The sequence below is a fragment of the Odocoileus virginianus genome, chromosome 4 (assembly GCF_023699985.2).
Source record: "Odocoileus virginianus isolate 20LAN1187 ecotype Illinois chromosome 4, Ovbor_1.2, whole genome shotgun sequence".
Lineage (NCBI taxonomy): Eukaryota > Metazoa > Chordata > Mammalia > Artiodactyla > Cervidae > Odocoileus > Odocoileus virginianus.
In genome coordinates, this window is record NC_069677.1 from 89,868,531 (window position 1) to 89,886,941 (window position 18,411).

At 45.7% G+C, this 18,411-nt stretch overlaps 1 protein-coding gene across 9 annotated transcripts in view; it reads left to right on the forward strand.

Annotated features, from left to right (window-relative positions):
• OXNAD1 (oxidoreductase NAD binding domain containing 1) overlaps window positions 1-14,462 on the forward strand; it is a 46,069-nt gene extending 31,607 nt beyond the window's left edge. For all 9 annotated transcript variants that reach the window (XM_070467006.1, XM_070467008.1, XM_070467002.1 and 6 more), the window contains 4 exons: window positions 2,886-3,027; window positions 12,125-12,367; window positions 13,126-13,234; window positions 13,887-14,462. In XM_070467006.1, the coding sequence (XP_070323107.1) occupies window positions 2,886-3,027; window positions 12,125-12,367; window positions 13,126-13,234; window positions 13,887-14,041 (649 nt within the window). In that variant the 3' untranslated portion in view covers window positions 14,042-14,462. The remainder of the gene's footprint in view (window positions 1-2,885; window positions 3,028-12,124; window positions 12,368-13,125; window positions 13,235-13,886) is intronic.
• The last annotated feature ends 3,949 nt before the right edge of the window (window positions 14,463-18,411 follow it).

Sequence of the window (18,411 nt, forward strand, 5' to 3'; positions counted from 1 at the left end):
TTTACATTCCCATAAGCAGTGTATAAAGGTTCCAATTTCTCCCGATCCTAACACTTGCCATTCTCTTTTTGATCAGCCATCCGTCCAGGTGAGTGTGACGGGATGGTTCATTGTGATTTTGATTCACATTTCCCTAATAACAGATGAGGTTGAGCGTTTTCTCATGTACTTATTATCCATTTATGTATCTTCTTTGGAGAAGTGCTTGTCCAAATCCTTTGCCCACTTTTAAAATGTGATTTTATTTATTTTTTTGGCTGTGCTGGGGCTTTGTTGCTGCGTGGACTTCTCTCTAGTTTTGGGGAGCAGGAGCTCCTAGTTGTGGTGCGTGCGTTTCTCGTTGCGGAGGCTTCTCTTGTTGTGGAGCGCGGGCTCCAGGGTGTGTGGGCTCAGGAGCTCTGGCTCCCAGGCCCAAAGTTGTGGCACACAGGCTTAGTTGCTCCTTGGCCTGTGGGATCTTCCCAGACCAACGTCTCCTGCACCGGCAGGCAGATCCATTACCACGGAGCCGCCAGGGAGGCCTCCTTTGCCCATTCTTTGAATTTTCTTTTTATTACTATATTCTGTATACAAATTACTTGTTAGATACATGATTCAAAAATATTTTCTCCCATTCCAAGGGTCATCTTTTCACTGTCTGATGGTGTGGATTACACATAAGTGTGTGGCACAGAGTTTTTTGTTTTATGTAATCTAGTTTCTCCAGCTTTTCTTTGACCTCTGTGTTTTAGTGTCGTTTCTAAGTAACTGGCCATGAAGAGGTACTCTTGTGTAAGTCTGAGTTTATAATCTTAGTGTTTATATTAGGTCTGTGGTCTAACTGGAGTTAACGTTTGTGTATGGTATGAGGTAGGGATCCAGCTTTATTCTTTTCTGGTTTCTATTCAGTTGTCCTTTTTTTTTTAATTGAAGTATAGTTGATTTTCAGTGTTGTATTAGTTTCTGGTGTACAGCAAAGTGACTTGGTTATATATGTGTGTATGTGTTATTACTCCTTTTCAGATTCTTTTTCCTTTATAGATTATTATAAAACCATCACCACTTACTGAAAAGACTCTTCTTTTGCATTAAATTGTGTTGGTAGCCTTGTTGAAAATCAGTTGACCAAAAATAAACCAAGTTTATTTTTTGATTCTCAGTCTTTTGCCATTGATACCTATGCCTGTCCTAACACGAGTATCACAGTGTCTTCATTATTGTGATTTAAAATAATTTTGAAATCAGAAGGTGTGAATCCTCCAAATTTATTCTTTTTAAAGATTATTTTGATGATTCTAGGTTCCTTGAATTTCCTATCAGTTTGTGATCAACTTATCAAAGAAACCAGCTAGGGTTTGGTAGGTATTGTATTAAATCTGTGGATCAGTTTGGAAACTGTTGCCGTCTTACCAGTATTAAGTCTTCTAGCCCATGAATATAAGAGGCCTTTCTGTCTTTTCAGATCTCTGTCTGTTTATTCAGATCTCTGTCTGTTTATTCAGATCTCTTTCTGTTTATCGGGATCTCTGTCTGTTTATTCAGATCTCTGTCTGTTTATTCAGACCTCTGTCTGTTTATCAGATCTCTTTCTGTTTATTCAGATCTCTTTCTGTTTACTTAGATCTTCTTTCTGTTTATTCAGATCTCTTTCTGTTTATTCAGATCTCTTTCTGTTTATTTAGATCTCTTTCTGTTTATTTAGATCGCTTTGATTTTTTTAATAATGTAGTTTTTAGTGTACAAGTCTTACACTTGTTTTGTGAAGTTTATTCCCAATTATTTTATTACTTTATTATAAGTAGGACTATTTTTCTTAGTTTCACATTTAGATTGTTCATTGCTAGTGGGTAGAAATACAGTTGGTTTTTATTATTAATTTTATATTATGCAACTTTATTTGAAGTTATTTTTTAGTTCTTATATATTTATAGTAAATTCATTAGGGTTTTCTATATATAATATTATGTCATCTGCAACTTCTTTCTCTTCAGTCTGGATGCCTCTTATTTCATTTTTTTGCTTAATTGCCTTGGCTTGAATGTCTAGTACAGTGTTTAATAGAATTGGTCAGAGCAGACATTTTTGTCTTGTTTCTCTTCTTAGGTGGGGAATTTTAAGCCTTTCAGGGTTAAATATGATTAAATATTTTGTAATTTTCTTTATTAGGCTGAGGAAATTACCATTTATTCCTGGTTTGTTGCATATGTTTATTTGGTAAGGGTGTTGAATTTTGTCAAATGCCATTTTTGCACCTGTTGAGATGATCACATGGATTTTGTCTTTTAATGTGTTAAGTGGTTTAATTCATTGATGATTTTCATATGTTGAACCAATGTTCCTGTGGATTTTGCATCTGCATTCATAAGGAATGTTGAGGTGTAGTTTATTTTCTTGTGATAGCTTTGTCTGGCTTTGGTGTTAGAATAATACTGACATGATAGAGTGAATTGGAAAGTGTTTTTTTCTGTTTTGGGGGGAAGTATTTGTGAAAGATAAGCATTAATTCTTCTTCAAATGTTTAACAGAGTTCACCTCTGCTGCATCTGGACTTATCCTTGTGGGAAATTTTTAAATTACACTAATTCAGTCCATTTATTATGGATCTGTTCAGATTTTCTGTTTCTTCTAGAGTCCAGTTTGGCAGTTTGTGTTTTTCTAGGAACGCATCCATTTCATCTGAGTTAGCCAGATTTTTGTCTTACAGTTATTCATAGGATTCCTTTATAATCCTTTTTATTTTTTTGGTAAAGTTGGTGATAATATCCCATCTTTCATTCTTGGTTTTAGTAATTTTACTTTTTCTCCTTTTTTCTTAGTCATTCTAGCTAAAAGCTTGTCAGTTTTGTTTATCTTGTTACCCACTGTAAAGCGTTAATGATAGTCAATTTATTTGCCTTTCCTTTTAGGGTTGATTTCTTTATCCCAGGAGTCTCTGTGGTTGGTGGGTTCTCAATATGCTCCAGCCCTAGACTGCTGGAACAAGAGAGAATGATAGAACTGGCAGTGAAACATACAAACCACCCTCCTGCTCTCTGGATTCACAGTCAGGTGAGCAAACCTCTGTTTAAACTTGAAGATCTGGGATCTGTGTCTCACAAAATTCAGCTCACTTAATCCACCTAAGGAACCTAGGCTTGGGTGCAAAGGGTCCACACTCACAAAGAGCTCCCTTCCAGCCAGAACTCAGGTTCCAGAAGGGGTATAGGTGCAGCATGTTTGTTTGTTTATTTATTACTTTTTGGTCTTGCCACATGGCGTGTGGGCTCCTAGCTCCCTGACGAGGGAAAGAACATGCACCTCATGCAGTGGAAGGGTGGAGGCTTAACCCCGGGACCACCAGGGAAGTCCCCAAGAAGCGGAATCGTTCTGATGCACTAAAGGATGATGCAAGGATACCCTGGGGTCTGGAAATTCCTTCTGGGTCAGCAAACAGTATTCAGTTGAATCCTACTTTAGACTTAAAGCATTTTATTTTATATGTAAGGTTTGGAAAATTGGCTCTCTGGGTGTCTTGTCAGTGGTGATTCTATAAATCAGATTGTTTTGTCCTCACTGTCCTAAGTGAAGGGAATTAAGCTACCGTTCTTTCATTACTGGGGGGGAAACGATCTCTGATCACATGCTCTCCCTGCCCAGACCTGAGCACTGCTAACCCGTGGTGCGACTGCCTCTCCACTTCAGTCTCTGGGAAGCTCCGCACTCGTGACTGCGGAGTCCGCATTTGCCGCTAATAACTCACGGTACACCGTGGGGCTCAGCACGGCCCTATGCGGCTCCACACTACCTGCTAGAATCCTAATCGTAAAGAGTGAGCTCAGAAAAGATCTGTCTTCTTGCTTTTTGATCCTGTCTTTTTTTTTTTAACTGCCCTCCCCTTCATTTCTGGAGTGTGCCTTCTTTACTTACCAACAGTCTACATCCCATCCCAGGCACTTTCTTCTCCTCTCTACCAGAAAGGAGAATGGGTGTGTGCCTACTCAGTCCTTAAATCTTGTCTGACTCTTTGCGACCCCGTGGACTCTAGCCCACCCACCAGGCTCCCCTGTCCATGGGATTTTCCAGGCAAGAATACTAGAGTAGGTTGCCATTTCCTCCTTTAGGGGATCTTCCTGACCCAGGGACTGCGCCTGGATATCCTGCGTTAGCAGGTGGATTCTTCGCCACTGAGCCAGCCGAGCTCACAAAACAGAGCGCTGTGCTGCAAATACTGCAGGTACAGACAGACTGAGTTTGAAATTTATATGGAAGAGAAAAGAAACTAGGATGGTGAAAGCAGTTTTGAAAAAGAAGCCCAAAGTATGAGGAATCATATTGCTCAAATTTAAGATTAAAATAAGGCTACAATAATCAGTACAGTGTAGTATTGGTGAAGGAATAGGCATACAGATCAAAGGGACAAATTAAGGTGTTCAGAAATAGAGTGACACATACAACCTTTTGAACTTTGACAAAGGTGCTAAAGAAACTCAACGGAGAAGCAGTGACCTTTTCAACAAACGGTGCTGAGTAGTTGTCTGTCCATATGCAAAAATAAAACAGAGAGCCCTGACCTAAATCTCACACGTTATATTCAAAATTAAAATATGTTGTAGGTCTAAGGTCTAAAATGTAAAACTGTAAAGGTTTTAGAAGACATAGGAAATATTCTGGACAGCAGCATAGGCAGATAGTTCTTAGACATGACACAGAAAGTGAGATCCATAAAAGGGAAGATTTATATATCGGATTTAACCAAAACTAAATATTTTTTTTCTGCAAAATACACTATTAACAGAAGTTTTAATAATAAGCCACAGCCTATGAGAAAGTGTTTGCAATTTAGATAGCCAACAAAGGACTTGAATCCATGATACATGAAGAACTCAAAAGGCAGCAAAAAGGAAGCAAACCTAATTTTTAAATGGGCAAAGGATTGAACAGACACTTTGCTAAAAAGGATATAAAGATGACAAGCTAGGAGTGAAACGACAGTCCACATCATTCATCATTAGGGAAATGCAGGTTAAAACCATATCTAGTGGGATACATCTGCAGACCTATTAGAACATCTCAGATTTAAAGTGTCAGCCATAGCAAGTGATGCCAGTGACGTGGAGCAACTGGCACTCTTATGTTGCTTATGGTGTCAGCAGGAACGCAAGGGCTACAGCCGTTCTGGAAATTATTTCTGCAATTTCATATGAAACTGAAGACACACTTCACCACAGTACCTAGCAGTATGACTCCTGGGTGTTCATTCTAGAGAAACAAAAGAATTGTTCATACAGAAATCTGAATGTGAATGTTTATAGTGGTTCTAATCATAGTCCTCAAAAATTGGAAACAATCCAAACATCCCTCAGCAGGTGAATGGGTGAAGGAGCTGTGATACATTCATGTAATGTACAGGCAGACCTTGTTTTACTGTTTCACCCTACTACACTTTATAGATAATTGTATTCTTCTATAATTGAATGTTTGTGGCAACCCTGTGCTGTTAGATGGTTATTAGCATCTTTTTTAGCAATAAAGGTTTCTTTATATGAAGAAAATTTTTTTGTTAATGTAATTTACAATATTGTATTAGTTTCAGATGTACAGCAGTGACTCAGCTATTCATATATGCATATAAGTTCTTTTTCAGATACTTTTCCATCATAGGTTGTTATGAGATACTGAACATAGTTTCCTGTGCTATAGAGTAGGTCCTCGTTGTTCACTCTCTTCATTATAGGTGCGTGTATGTCAATCCCAGACTCCTAATGTATCTCTCCCTCTGCTTTCCCCTTTGGTAACCGTGCGTTTTTTTTTACTGCCATCCTCTTCATTTCTGTTTTGTAAATACTTTTGTTTTTTTTTTGGTATCATCTTTTAGACTTCATATGTGATATACAGTATTTGTCTTTCTCTGTCTGACTTAGTTCACTTAATATGACAATCTTCAAGTCCATCCATGTAGCTTCAAATGGCATTATTTCATTCTTTTTTATGGCGGAGTAGTAGTCCATTGCGTTTGTGTGCTGCATTTTCTTTATCCATCCATCTGTTGATGGACAGTTAAGTTGTTGCCATGTCTTGGTGATTGTGAATACTGCTGCTATAAACATAGCGGTGCATGTATCTTTTAAAATTAGAGTTTTCTCTAGATATGCCCAGGAGTGGGATTGTAGGATCACATGGTAACTCTATTCTTAGTTTTTTAAGGAACTTCCATGCTGTTCTCCATAGTGACTGTTATTAGTTTATATTCTGACCAACACCCTCTTTAGTATTTCTTATTTGTAGACTTTCTGGTGATGGTCATTCTGACTGGAGTGAGGTGAGGTGGTTCCTCATTGTAGTTCTTTGATTTGCATTTCTCCAGTAGTCAGTGATATGGAGCATCTTTTCATGTGCCTGTTAGCCATTTGTACATCTCTTTGGAGAAATGTCTGTTTAGGCCTTCTGCCTGTGTTCTAATTGTTTTTTTCTTTTTTTATATTAAGCTGTATGATCTGTTTGTATATTTTGGAAATTAAACCCTTGTTGGTAGCAGCATTTGCGAATACTTTCCCGTAGTCTTTTTGTTTATGTTTTTCTTTGCTATGCAAAGGAAAGCTTTTAAATGTAATTAGGTACCATTTTTTTATTTTTGTTTTTTATTTCCATTACTCTAGGAGATAGATCCAAGAAAATATTGCTGTGATTTCTGTCAAAGAGTAGCCTATATTTTCCTCTAGTTTTACAGTATCTGGTCTTAACATTTAGGTATTTAATTCATTTTGAGATTTTATTTTTCTGTATGGTGTTAGAGAATGTTCTTATTTCATTCTTTTACATACAGCTGTCCAGTTTTCCCAGCACCACTTTAGTAAAGAGACTGTCTTTCCTGCACTGTGTATTTTTGCCTCCTTTGTCATCAATTAAGTGGCCATAAGTGTGTGGATTTATTTCTGGGCTTTCTGACCTTTTCCTTTGATCTATCTGTCTTGATATATAAATATCAAATAAATATAAATCAAAACTGTTTTGATTGCTATATCTTTGTATTAATAGTATAAAGTATTTTTAAATTAAGGTGTGTACATTTTTTTAAAGACACATTGCTATTGCACACTTAGAAGACTGAAGTATAGTGTAAGCGTAGCTTTATGCTCGCTGGGAAACCTAACGAAAGGCTGTGATCTGCCACGTGGCCCAGTGATAAGGAACCTGCCTGCTAATGCAGGAGATGCAGGTCTGACCCCTGAGTCAGGAAGAGCCCCTGGAGAAGGGAATGGCAGCCCACTCCAGTATTCTGGCCTGGGAAAATTCCATGGACAGGGGAGCCCATGGGGTCCCAGAGTCAGAGATGACTGAGCACGCACAAGCAAGCACGCTTGATTTCGGTACTTTATGGCAGTGGTATGGAACCGAGTCTGCAGCATTTCCCAGGTCGGCCTGTATTTGTTATTCAGCAGTAAAAACAGATCAGCTGTCGATGCACACAGCAGCGTAGGTGAATCTCAGGGGCGTTATGTGCGTGAAAGAAGCCAGTCTCATTTATGCTACAGTCTGGAAGACAGAAATACAGCTATAGAAACAGATCAGTGCTTGATGGGCTAGAGCGGGGAAGGGTGGGAGCAGAAAGGGATAGCAAAGTGGGGTTTGGGGTGCTAACGGGACAGTCCAGTATCTTGCTTTTGGTGGTAGTTGCGCTTCTCTATGTGTGTGTTAAAATTCATTGAATTGTGTAACCAAAAAAAAAAAAAAACCTGTTACTGGAAGATAATTTTAAAAACTAAAAGATTTCTAAACCTACAGCAGCATTAAAAATATATTCTTAGGTTTTACACGGCACATTGTGTCAGTTTAGACACATTTCCAGCTGCTTGCCTTAGCGTTTCCATTGTAAATGTATCCTGTCACATTTTTTACCCTGCGACCTTCTGTGTCCTTCCTTTGGTGTGGCCTGGGCTACCTCGTTTCTTTTTAGATTCCCTTTGGATTTTCCCCATACTATCTCCAGGTTGTATCCTGAGCTGTTAACACACGCCCCGGGGGTGGGAGCTCGGTATTAAAGGAGCTCAGCCACCCCCGCATGGCCCGCAGTGCCACGCGTTCCCTCCGGCCGTCGGCTGCCCACGTGACCTGGACCGTGACCTGGACCTGGTCCTGGTCCGTAGCTCCTTGCTTGGTTTCATGGCTCATTGACACTTCAGTGAAGGAACTTACTCTAAGAGGCTGCAGAAAATCTCCAAGTGGCATTGCTTGAATGCACATCCTAATTGTGGTGCCTGCTCCACTCTGCCCAGTGGGAGTTGCAGGCAGCCTTTATGAAGTCAGGTTTTTCTTGGAACTCTTCTCAGGTGGCTGTTTTCCTCCTGAGGATTTGTCTTTATTAAGCTATTAGAGTGGACAATAGAGGCGCGTGAGTGTCTGGGTGGCAGCAGGCTGCTCTGCTGGGACGTGGAATAATGTGCCATAAACGTCTTCCTCTATTTTATCTACTTTGGCTCAAGCTCCTGGCAGGGTAAAGGGTTCTAGACAGCTATTGTGTGCTGGGCTCCAGTCGCTGTGAAGAAGTTGTTTATTTCACAAGTAGAAAATCTATACCCAGATTAGATACATTGCCATGTAATTGGAGGTAATGTCCCTTTACGCGCTTCCATTTTATACTCTACAGTACCTTTAAGTCTCGTGTTCCTGCTACCCTGGCGGTTTTTATTGATCAACAAAAGACAAAGATGGCTTTTGATTCCTTCCAGATGCTAGCAAATTAGCAGATAGATCTGAAGATCATCTTGTCACTAAGGACAGGCTTCTTGAGTATTATCTTTCCCTGGGGCACATTTTCTTGCCAACTTTAGGGTTGAAAATACTCTGGTTTCTAAAAACAATAACCTAAAGGCTTTGCTTGTTGTCACCACTAACCACGCTGAAGGTGACCGTTGGATAGAATGTCTTCTCTCCTGTTTCTTAGCCTCTTCTACTCTTCGATTCTTACAGATAAAGAGAAATATATAGGCAAGCAAGAAGGAGGGGGGTGTGTTAGAGAGGGATTAACGCCGCTGTCGTCATTAGGTTGAGCCTCTTCTGGTTTCTGTTTTCGAGACTTGTAAGGAAAAGGAGCATTTTAAAAGCACATGGTAGCCAGTGTTGCAGTTCCTAGATTTTAGTTATTCCTGATGGAATGTGCCCTTGCTGCTAGTTTCTTCTGTCAAGAATGAAAACCCACTTAACATCCTTCATGTAAAAATCTCCTATATATTTAAAATAGTTAAGAATATTTAAGTTCAGTTACCACCCCCACCCCCCAACCCCCCACTCAGAGGGAGGATTTCCATTCATTTAGCAGTTCTTGACCAAATGATTTTCATTTTTTCTTATATTTTTTTTTATAAATTTTAACTCTTTGAGTGATAGAGCCCCAAATTAAATTCATATCAAAAAGTGCTTACTGAGTACTTGTCGGGCAGGGTGCTGGGTGAGTGCTCAGGGTTGGTCTTCAGAATCCTTAGGAGGGAGCCCACTCAGTTGATTTGATCAGGAATGCTCCTCACATAGGTTTCTTGATTCTTTTGGTGACAGGAGAGGAGGAGGCAGGCGCCTCTGCGTCTCTTCTTCTGTTACAGCCCTGTGACCAGAACACCCTCCACGTGGCACTTGCTGCCGGGGCCTCCCCACGGTGTCTTGCGATGCCCACCGCACCCCGGGGGCAGTGGGCAGGCGGGGGCGGGGGCCCGTTGTCCAGGTGCGGAAGCAGAGGCTCTGAGGGGCACACGGGCTTGCTGACTCCTAGTGACCCCTCGGTCAGCGTGTTTTTCTCCAAACTAGGGGTTCTCAACACTGCCAGATCCAGTGCCCCCTTCCATTTCCAAAATGAAATTCAGAGTTCATGTAATCAAGTACATTAAAAAAAAAAAATCATCAGTTCAGTTCAGTCGCTCAGTCGTGTCCAACTCTTTGCAACCCCATGAACTGCAGCACGCCAGGCCTCCCTGTCCAACAGGGAGCCCACCACGGAGCAACTCCCAGAGCCCACCCAAACTCATGTCCATTGAGTTGGTGATGCCATCCAACCATCTCATCCTCTCTCGTCCCCTTCTCCTCCTGCCTGCAATCTTTCCCAGCATCAGGGTCTTTTCAGATGAATCAGCTCTTCGCATCAGGTGGCCAAAGTATTGGAGTTTCAGCTTCAACATCAGTCCTTCCAATGAACACCCAGGACTGATCTCCTTTAGGATGGACTGGTTGGATCTCCTTGCAGTCCAAGGGACTCTCAAGAGTCTTCTCCAACACCACAGTTCAAAAGCATCAGTTCTTCAGTGCTCAGCTTTCTTTATGGTCCAACTCTCACACGCATACATGACCACTGGAAAAACCATAGCCTTGACTAGACGGACCTTTGTTGGCAAAGTAATCGCTCTGTTTTTTAATATGCTGTCTATAATACAAAGTATAATACAAAGGAGAAGCAAAGGAAAATGATCCATAATCAGACTGTGCTTCAGCATAGAAATAAATGGTGAGTGACATGAAAATCACTCAGTCATGTCTGACTCTTTGTGACCCCATGGACTATACAGTCCATGGGATTCTCCAGGTCAGAATACTGGAGTGGGCAGCCTTTCTCTTCTCTAGGGGATCTTCCAACTCAGGAATTGAACCCAGGTCTCCTGCATTGCAGGGGGATTCTTTACCAGCGGAGCCACAAGGGAAGCCCAGGAAATGGTGGGGCTTGTCTAAACTAGAAGGTAGCATGAGGCAGTCAGTCAGGTTTCTGCTCCTCAGCATAGGATCACCATGTGTGAATACATGTCTGCAAATGCAGATGGCGCACAGCCGTCGCCCGGCGACAGGACCATCCATGCATACTGCACACTCAGGTGCAGTTTTCTAGAACAGTGAACATGCTTGGTAAAGTTCTGGACACAACACCATACAATCTACATGGCGGTAACATTCTGGAAAATTCAGGTGATGTTCAGTCAGTTCAGTTCAGTCACTCAGTCGTGTCCAACTCTTTGCAACCCCATGAATCGCAGCATGCCAGGCCTCCCTGTCCATCACCAATTCCTGGAGTCTGCCCAAACCCGTGCCCATCGAGTCAGTGATGCCATCCAGCCATGTCATCCTCTGTTGTCCCCTTCTCCTCCTGCCCCCAATCCCTCCCAGCATCAGGGTCTTTTCCAATGAGCCAACTCTTCGCATGAGGTGGCCAAAGTACTGGAGTTTCAGCTTCAGCATCAGTCCTTCCAGTGAACACCCAGGACTGATCTCCTTTAGGATGGACTGGTTGGATCTCCTTGCAGTCCAAGGGACTCTCAGGAGTCTTCTCCAACACCATAATTCAAAAGCAGGTGAAGTTAGATCCATGCAAATACTGCTTTCAGTTTTTTTAATAAAATGAGTTAGGGTCTAGGCTCAGATCCTTGCGAACTGGTTTCACCTCCATGAACGTCCTGTGGATCGTTCAGAAAGACATCATGCAGGGCAGCCCCTGTGTGTTGCAGATTGTGGTGTGCTGTCAGACCAACTCTCTGACATTTGCTGTATCTGCAGATTTCCGTGGTGTGAGTGCCCCCCAGAGGGCTGGCATCAAACTACCAGCAGAAACTGGCCCACGGAACTCCTGCCGGTTTAGCCGTCTGCTTAGTAGGAGCAGCTTTGGGACACCCCTGACCTCACATCCAGCATCTCAGGCCCTGCCCTCTAAATGCCGAAAAATCCCGCTTACAGCCTCTAGAATGCCGCCGTCGGGGCAGAGTGCCCCCCTGGAGAGCCAGCGCATGCAGCCCCGACAGTCACCCTGCTTTAGGTGTCCTCACCCAGGAGCAGCCCCTTTGCCTGCAGGGGTGGGAGTGGTCCTCGCCTCATGCTTCCAGGCTGTCCCCTGGGCCCAGGGCCTCTCTGCACAAGCCAGCTAGTTCATCACGCGGGAAGTCAGCACGTGGCAGAGTCCCTGAGGCAGGCCTCCTTGTCTGCATCCGGCGTGGCTGTGCTGCCTGCGTCATGAAGGTGGACGTGCAAACGGCCTGGGGAACACGCGAGTGGAACTGGTTCACGGCCCCACGGCAGCTGTGAGTGAAGATGGCCTAGAAACCGATAGACGCGCCGGGGGCAGATGCTCAGCCTTACTACAGGCGAGCGTTTGGTGTCAGGCCTTTGCCGCAGAAAACTGAAGGCTCTTCTCTGTCCCCTGCAGTGCACCCTGGACTCCGAGGTGGCTGTCAGAGTCGGGGGGGAGTTCTTCTTTGACCCGCAGCCCGCAGACGCCTCCAGAAACCTCGTGTTGATCGCAGGAGGCGTCGGGATTAACCCCCTGCTTTCCATCCTGCGGCACGCGGCCGACCTCCACAGAGAACGGGCGAGCAAGGGGCGGGGGTATGAGATGGGGACAGTCAGACTGCTCTACAGTGCGAAAGACACCAGCGAGCTCCTGTTCAAGGTAGGGAGCGTCGTGTGTCTCGATTAGCTGGGCGTGAGCAGGCTCGTGGCCCGGGCCTGCCTTCTCTCCACCGCTCTTCTCTGCAGCAGCTCAAGCCAGAGGCTTGAAAGGCTGAGCCCTGTTCCAGTGAGGATTAACCGACGCATCCTATCCTGCCCGAAACTATTAAAAAAGCTAGTGCTAAGGAGCCTCCCAGTGCAGTCACAGAAGAGGGCGGGTCTGGTGGGCTTGAGTCTGGAGGTGGGTGAGCAGAAAATTCAGCCTGCCTCGGGCTCCCCAGAGGGTCAGGAGGCCTGCGAGTGGGCCTGGGTGCCCCGGGAGTAGGTGAGACCCAGCTCAGTACGTGAAACCCCCATCGGCTGCATCTGCAGGAACCGAGTCCATCTGACAGGAGAAGGCTTTCGCTCTGAGTGCTTTGCAGCTGCAAGGACGAACAAAAGAACAGAAACAGTTAAAAGACGCAACTGTGGTCAGTGAAACTGCTGCTTAATTGCCCACGCCTGAGAGAAAAGAAAAAAGGAAAAACTCCTGGAGAGTTAGTAATATGCTTGTTAGCATATTCAGATTTCAATTAAAGGCAAATAGCCCCCCGCACTCAGATTGCTCTGGCCTGCCCGGCTGCAAACAATGCCTCTCTAAGTGGAGAGCCGAGCAGCGGACGTGTGCAGAATTGTCAGTGGAGCTTCGGCGTCCAGAGGGTGCACATCTGTTTTGATTTTTTAAGATTGTTGTGTGACCAAATACGTTTGACATTCCAGAAAAATATCCTGGATCTAGTAAATGAATTTCCTGAGAAGATTGCATGCAGTTTCCATGTTACAAAACAGACTACACAAATCAGTGCAGACCTCAGACCATACATCACCGGTGAGTCTCCTGAAAGGTATTTTGACTGTCTCCATGCCATTACTGTGTGGACGTACCAGTTGGTTGAGTGTAAATGCTTTATTGTTGGGAGTTTCTGGCTGGGAATGTCACTACCTGGGGGACTGAGAGATGATTCATCATGGAAACATAAGGAGAGATTAGTTGTGTTCACTTATTATATACAGATCTCCTGCTGCCTATATTAAAAATTTATTTTCTGCATTTTTTTAGGGGACCTTTGCATCATTGCTGTAATAATGCATACAGAGAATTTATCCTCCAGCTTTGAATGAATCAGTTCCATTTGCCATTAATAGTCATTTAAATTTCTCGTGGTTCCCCCTCCTGGAAGGATTTCTCACAAAGCAGTTTAGTTACTTTGCTGAAGGCAGTTTTGAATCTGTCCCAAAGACCAGCATGCTGCCTGGCCCTGTCTGGAGAGTTTGTGGTGACCAGTTGTCCGCGTTGCTGCTGTGGCTTCAGGAAGCCTGGAGACACGCTGTCCGCTGGGGTCCAAATTGGATGACTCAGGGCGCGACCTCTGGGCCCAGTTTTTGAAAATAAACTCTGTTGCCAAACTGTGGTCGGTCCTTCCTCTTTTCAGTACAAACATATCTGGCTTAACTTGGTGTTTATTCTGTGCTTTCGGCAGAAGGAAGAATATCGGAGAAGGAGATAAGGGATCACATTTCAAAAGAGACCTTGTTCTACATTTGTGGTCCACCTCCCATGACAGACTTCTTCTCCAAGGATCTGGAGAGCAGCTGCGTCCCCAGAGAGCACATCTGCTTTGAGAAGTGGTGGTAGGGGCGGGCGGGGCCGGGAGAAGGAGGCAGACAGAGGCCCCTGAGGCCCGACACCCAGGATGCTCTGTGGTTTGGGCCCATGATTTACCTCTGCGCACTCTTATTTTTTAAGGCTGTGGACTCTGCCCAGTTGGAGAAACAAGAAAAGTCAACTGACAGACTTAAATGATAAACTTGTTGCAAAAACTTCATTAATTAAACTGATTTTTACTACATTGACTTTCTCTCATAAATAACTGATTATCTCATGGTGTACCTTGAATTGGTCAATATATATTTTCTTTCCCCTTAAGGGAAAAAAGACATATCCTTCAAGCATGTGAAAACACAGGTTTTGTGTGTGAAATGTAAGTTCTTTAAATTATTTGACAGCCACCTATGTATCTTTTGTTGAATAAACTTAAATGTAATTTCATTTGAAATTGTTTCCCTTTAATGTCTTAGTTTACTTTCTTGTGGCCTGCAGCCTCCTTGGTGCAGACTGTTAAAGTTGGGTTTGGAAATAGAAAGCTGTTAGGAAAACTGCTTTAGGGCATTGAATGTCCAGCGTATTTGCTTTCTATTAATGAATATCCGAAGTATGTATCCTGACTGAGTTTCTTCTCAGATGAAACCTTTTTTGAGGCGCGTGTCTTGGCTGTCTGTCTCAGCGCCCACGTGGGAGGCGGCTTCTCTTTCAGGACCAAGGTGACGATGGGTGCTGTGTCCTCTGTAATTCTGCCCTCAGTGGCTGGGCTTGACGGGCTGTGGAAGTGTGCTCAGGATTGATCAGGGATGCAGAGCTGATTCCAAGTCCTGCTGCGCGGCCTCGTATTTCATTCTTTGTCCAGGGTTGTTCCTGGCTCCGCGGCTTCTCACATACCTGTTGAGTGGCAGAAAGAAAGCAGCTACCATTTAAGCTCTTGCTAAGCCTGGGGTCAGGAAGTGGTCCCCAGAGTGGGAGGAGAGAGTGGCGAGCCTTATTCAAGGCTGCTCTGGGGGAACCGCTAGAAAGAAGACTGTATTCCTTATCTTTGTGTAGATTTTTTAAAATCTGAGAGAATTCCCCAGGCTTAGGGCAGACGTTCTTTTCTGTGACAAGGACCGCAGCCGGCTTCTTGGAGAACCTCATGAGGCGTGTGCAGTCTGGGAAGAGAGGCAGACCAATGCTGGAGGTGCAGGGACCATGGGGAGTTCAGTCCTCAGCTGAGGAGAGAGGGCAGGGACCTTTCTCCTCTCCAGGCAGGTCTCGGGGACTCCAGGGCATAAACACATCATTGATCTGTGGGGCCTCGTGATGGCTGGCATCACCGCGCTAGCTTCGACTAGGATGTTTTGAATCTTGTTATGTTTTAAGCAGAGATCGTTGGTCACCTATTTCAATCCCAGATTTGATATCACTAGGAGCAAAGAAGAACTAAAAAGCGTCTTAATGAAAGTGAAGAGGAGAGTGAAAAGGTTGGCTTAAAGCTCAACATTCAGAAAACTAAGATCATGGCATCCAGTCCCATCGCTTCGTGGGAAATAGATGGGGAAACAGTGGCTGACTTTATTTTGGGGGGCTCCAAAATCACTGCAGATGTTGACTGCAGCCATGAAATAAAAAGACGCTTACTTCTTGGAAGGAAAGTTATGACCAACCTAGACAGCATATTAAAAAGCAGAGACATTACTTTGCCAACAAAGGTCCGTCTAGTCAAGTCGATGGTTTTTCCAGTGGTCACGTATGGATGTGAGAGTTGAACTATAAAGAAAGCTGAGCGCCGAAGAACTGATGCTTTTGAACTGTGGTGTTGGAGAAAACTCTTGAGAGTCCGTTGGACTGCAAGGAGATCCAGCCAGTCCATCCTAAAGGAAATCAGTCCTGAATATTCATTGGAAGGACTGATGTTGAAGCTGAAACTCCAAATACTTTGGCCACCTGATGTGAAGAGCTGACTCACTGGAAAATACCCTGATGCTGGGAAGGATTGAGGGCAGGAAGAGAAGGGGACAAGAGAGGATGAGATGGTTGGATGGCATCACTGACTCAATGGACATGAGTTTGAGTAAACTCCAGGAGTTGGTGATGGACAGGGAGGCCTGGCGTGCTGCGATTCATGGGGTCTGAAAAGGGTCCGACACAACTGAGCAACTGAACTGAACTGAGGAGCAAAGGGGGACCTGTGACCCGATGGGAACATCAGGGTCCGTTCAGGGAGGTGGTCGGCACTGTTCAGAGGTGGAGGGCACACGGGGAGCTCTGGCTCCTTGGAGCCCTGAGTCAGGAGGCCCCGAGTGTCCAGGCCGCGGGCTGGGCCCGAGGGCCGCGCAGTCAGGAGGCCGAGGAGCGGGTGAGGGAGGGGCAGGGATGGGGCCGGCGTGCTCCGTCCCAGCCCTGGTGGCCCTGGGAGGAGAAGCCCAGTGCAGGGGGCCGCCCCGGGCCTTTCTGTGCCCGCCCAGGGGTGCTGGGGCGTCTGCAGCGCGGCCTGGGGCAGGCTGTCAGAGAACAAAGGCCACCCACCCTGGGGCGCCCAGCTCTGCCCGGCACCTGCCCGCGACAGCTTACGGCGAGCTGCGGGGCCGGATCTGTGGTCTCCGAAGACTAACCTCCAGGACCAGAGGCCGTCTCATTCACCAGAGCCTTGGGTAGATGTTCATTGAAAGTGAAAGTGACAGATAAAGCTGCTGACACGGACATCAGAAGGGGGTAGAAAGAGTATCCACCCCCACTGTTTTAAGCAGGGCATTGGATACTTCTCAGCTGACTGCTGAGAATAGAGAAAAAGAATACCTTGAGGTGGTAAGAGCTCCCCCAGACCCTCCCCCAAGGCAGACATCCTGAGATAACCCTCGGAGACTAGCCAAGGAGAACAGGTCCTGGGCTGTGTCATCAGGGGAAGAATCAGGGGAATAAGTTTTGAGAAACAGGCAAGATTTGCTACAATTACAGCCGTTAACATAGAGCCTGAGAAAAGCATTTCCATGAGTAAGACCTTGTGCAGTATGATCCTTAGCTCCTAAAGAAAGGCCAGCTCTCGGGCAAGACCCACCGCTGCACACCGCTTAAGGAAAACGTGAGCGAGAATGTTCACCTCCTCCTGGAAGGGCCCCGGACTCCCCCCTGAGTTAACTCTCACCAGCTGCTCGCTCCCTGGCACCGGCTGTAAACCCCTGCGGGGCCAGGTCGTGACTTTTGCCTGCATGGCAGGTCCTTCCAGCTCTGTCCTTTCAGGCGATGAACACGGAATGGTGCTTCTGGCCCGCTGCTCAAGGATATCCGTTTGCCCTTGCCGGCCAGGGCAGTCAGGATCCCTCTGGGAGCTCCTAGCTCCGTCTCGGGGAAGTCCAGCCCGCGTGGCTTGGAACTGATGGCGTGGTGGCTGAGAACGGCGGCTGGGGAGAGCCCTGAGCCAGACTGCTGGGGTTCGCATCTCAGCTCCGCCCTGCGCCGGGTGGGTGACCCAGAGCTCGTTGCTGACCTGTGTGATGCCCCGGGTTGTGATTACACAGGTGCGGGCACGGAATTGTGCCGCCTCCCTCGCGGGGCCTTCACGGGACTGAAGATGATGGTCCACAGGGAGGGCTCGGCCGGGCAGCGCGTGAACCCAGCCCGCTGTATCCTCGTGTGGCGTGACTCTGCGTTTCCTTTTCCTGTTCAGGATGTGAGATGTGAGAGGCTGGACAGCTCGGGGATCGTCCGCTGGCCTGGAGCCTGCCTGTGAGGAGGGCTCTGCCTTGCTCAGAGCTCTCCTGAGCGTGAGATAGGCACTTAGTAGATACTTCTTACATGGGTGAGACGGCCTTCCCAGAGCTGGTGAACTGGGCCCTGTTTTGTCTTGTTTTAATTATTTATTGGCTACACCCAGAGAAGGCAGTGGCCACCCGCCTCAGTGTTCCTGCCTGGAGAGTCCCACGGGCAGCAGAACCTGGCGAGCTACCATCCCTGGGGTCGCACGGAGTCGGCCACGACCCAGCCACTACCCCCCCCACACACACATTGGCGCCACCAGGTCTTATCTGGGCTCCCCTGGAGCCTCAGCGGTAAAGAATCCGCCCCCCTCAGTGCAGGAGACGTGAGCTTGATCCCTGGGTTGGAAAGATCCCCTGGAGAAGGAAATGGCAGAGACAGCAAAGTAGAGAAGGCAGTAGAATTAACTCAGATCCATCACCCACGTCCTTGATACCAGCATGCTCTGGTCTGTTTTTGTCTGTCCTCAATTTCTTGGGTTTTGATGTTTCAGGAGTACCTTGAAGCAAACCCTAGAAATCATAGCTGTAAATTCTTGAGCAGGTAACAGCCGTATCACCTCAGCACGACCATAGAGCTGTCGTCATACCAGCACAAATAACAAGGACCGCTTACTGTCGCCTGAGACGTCACTGTTTTCCCTACATTGTCCTCCCCACATT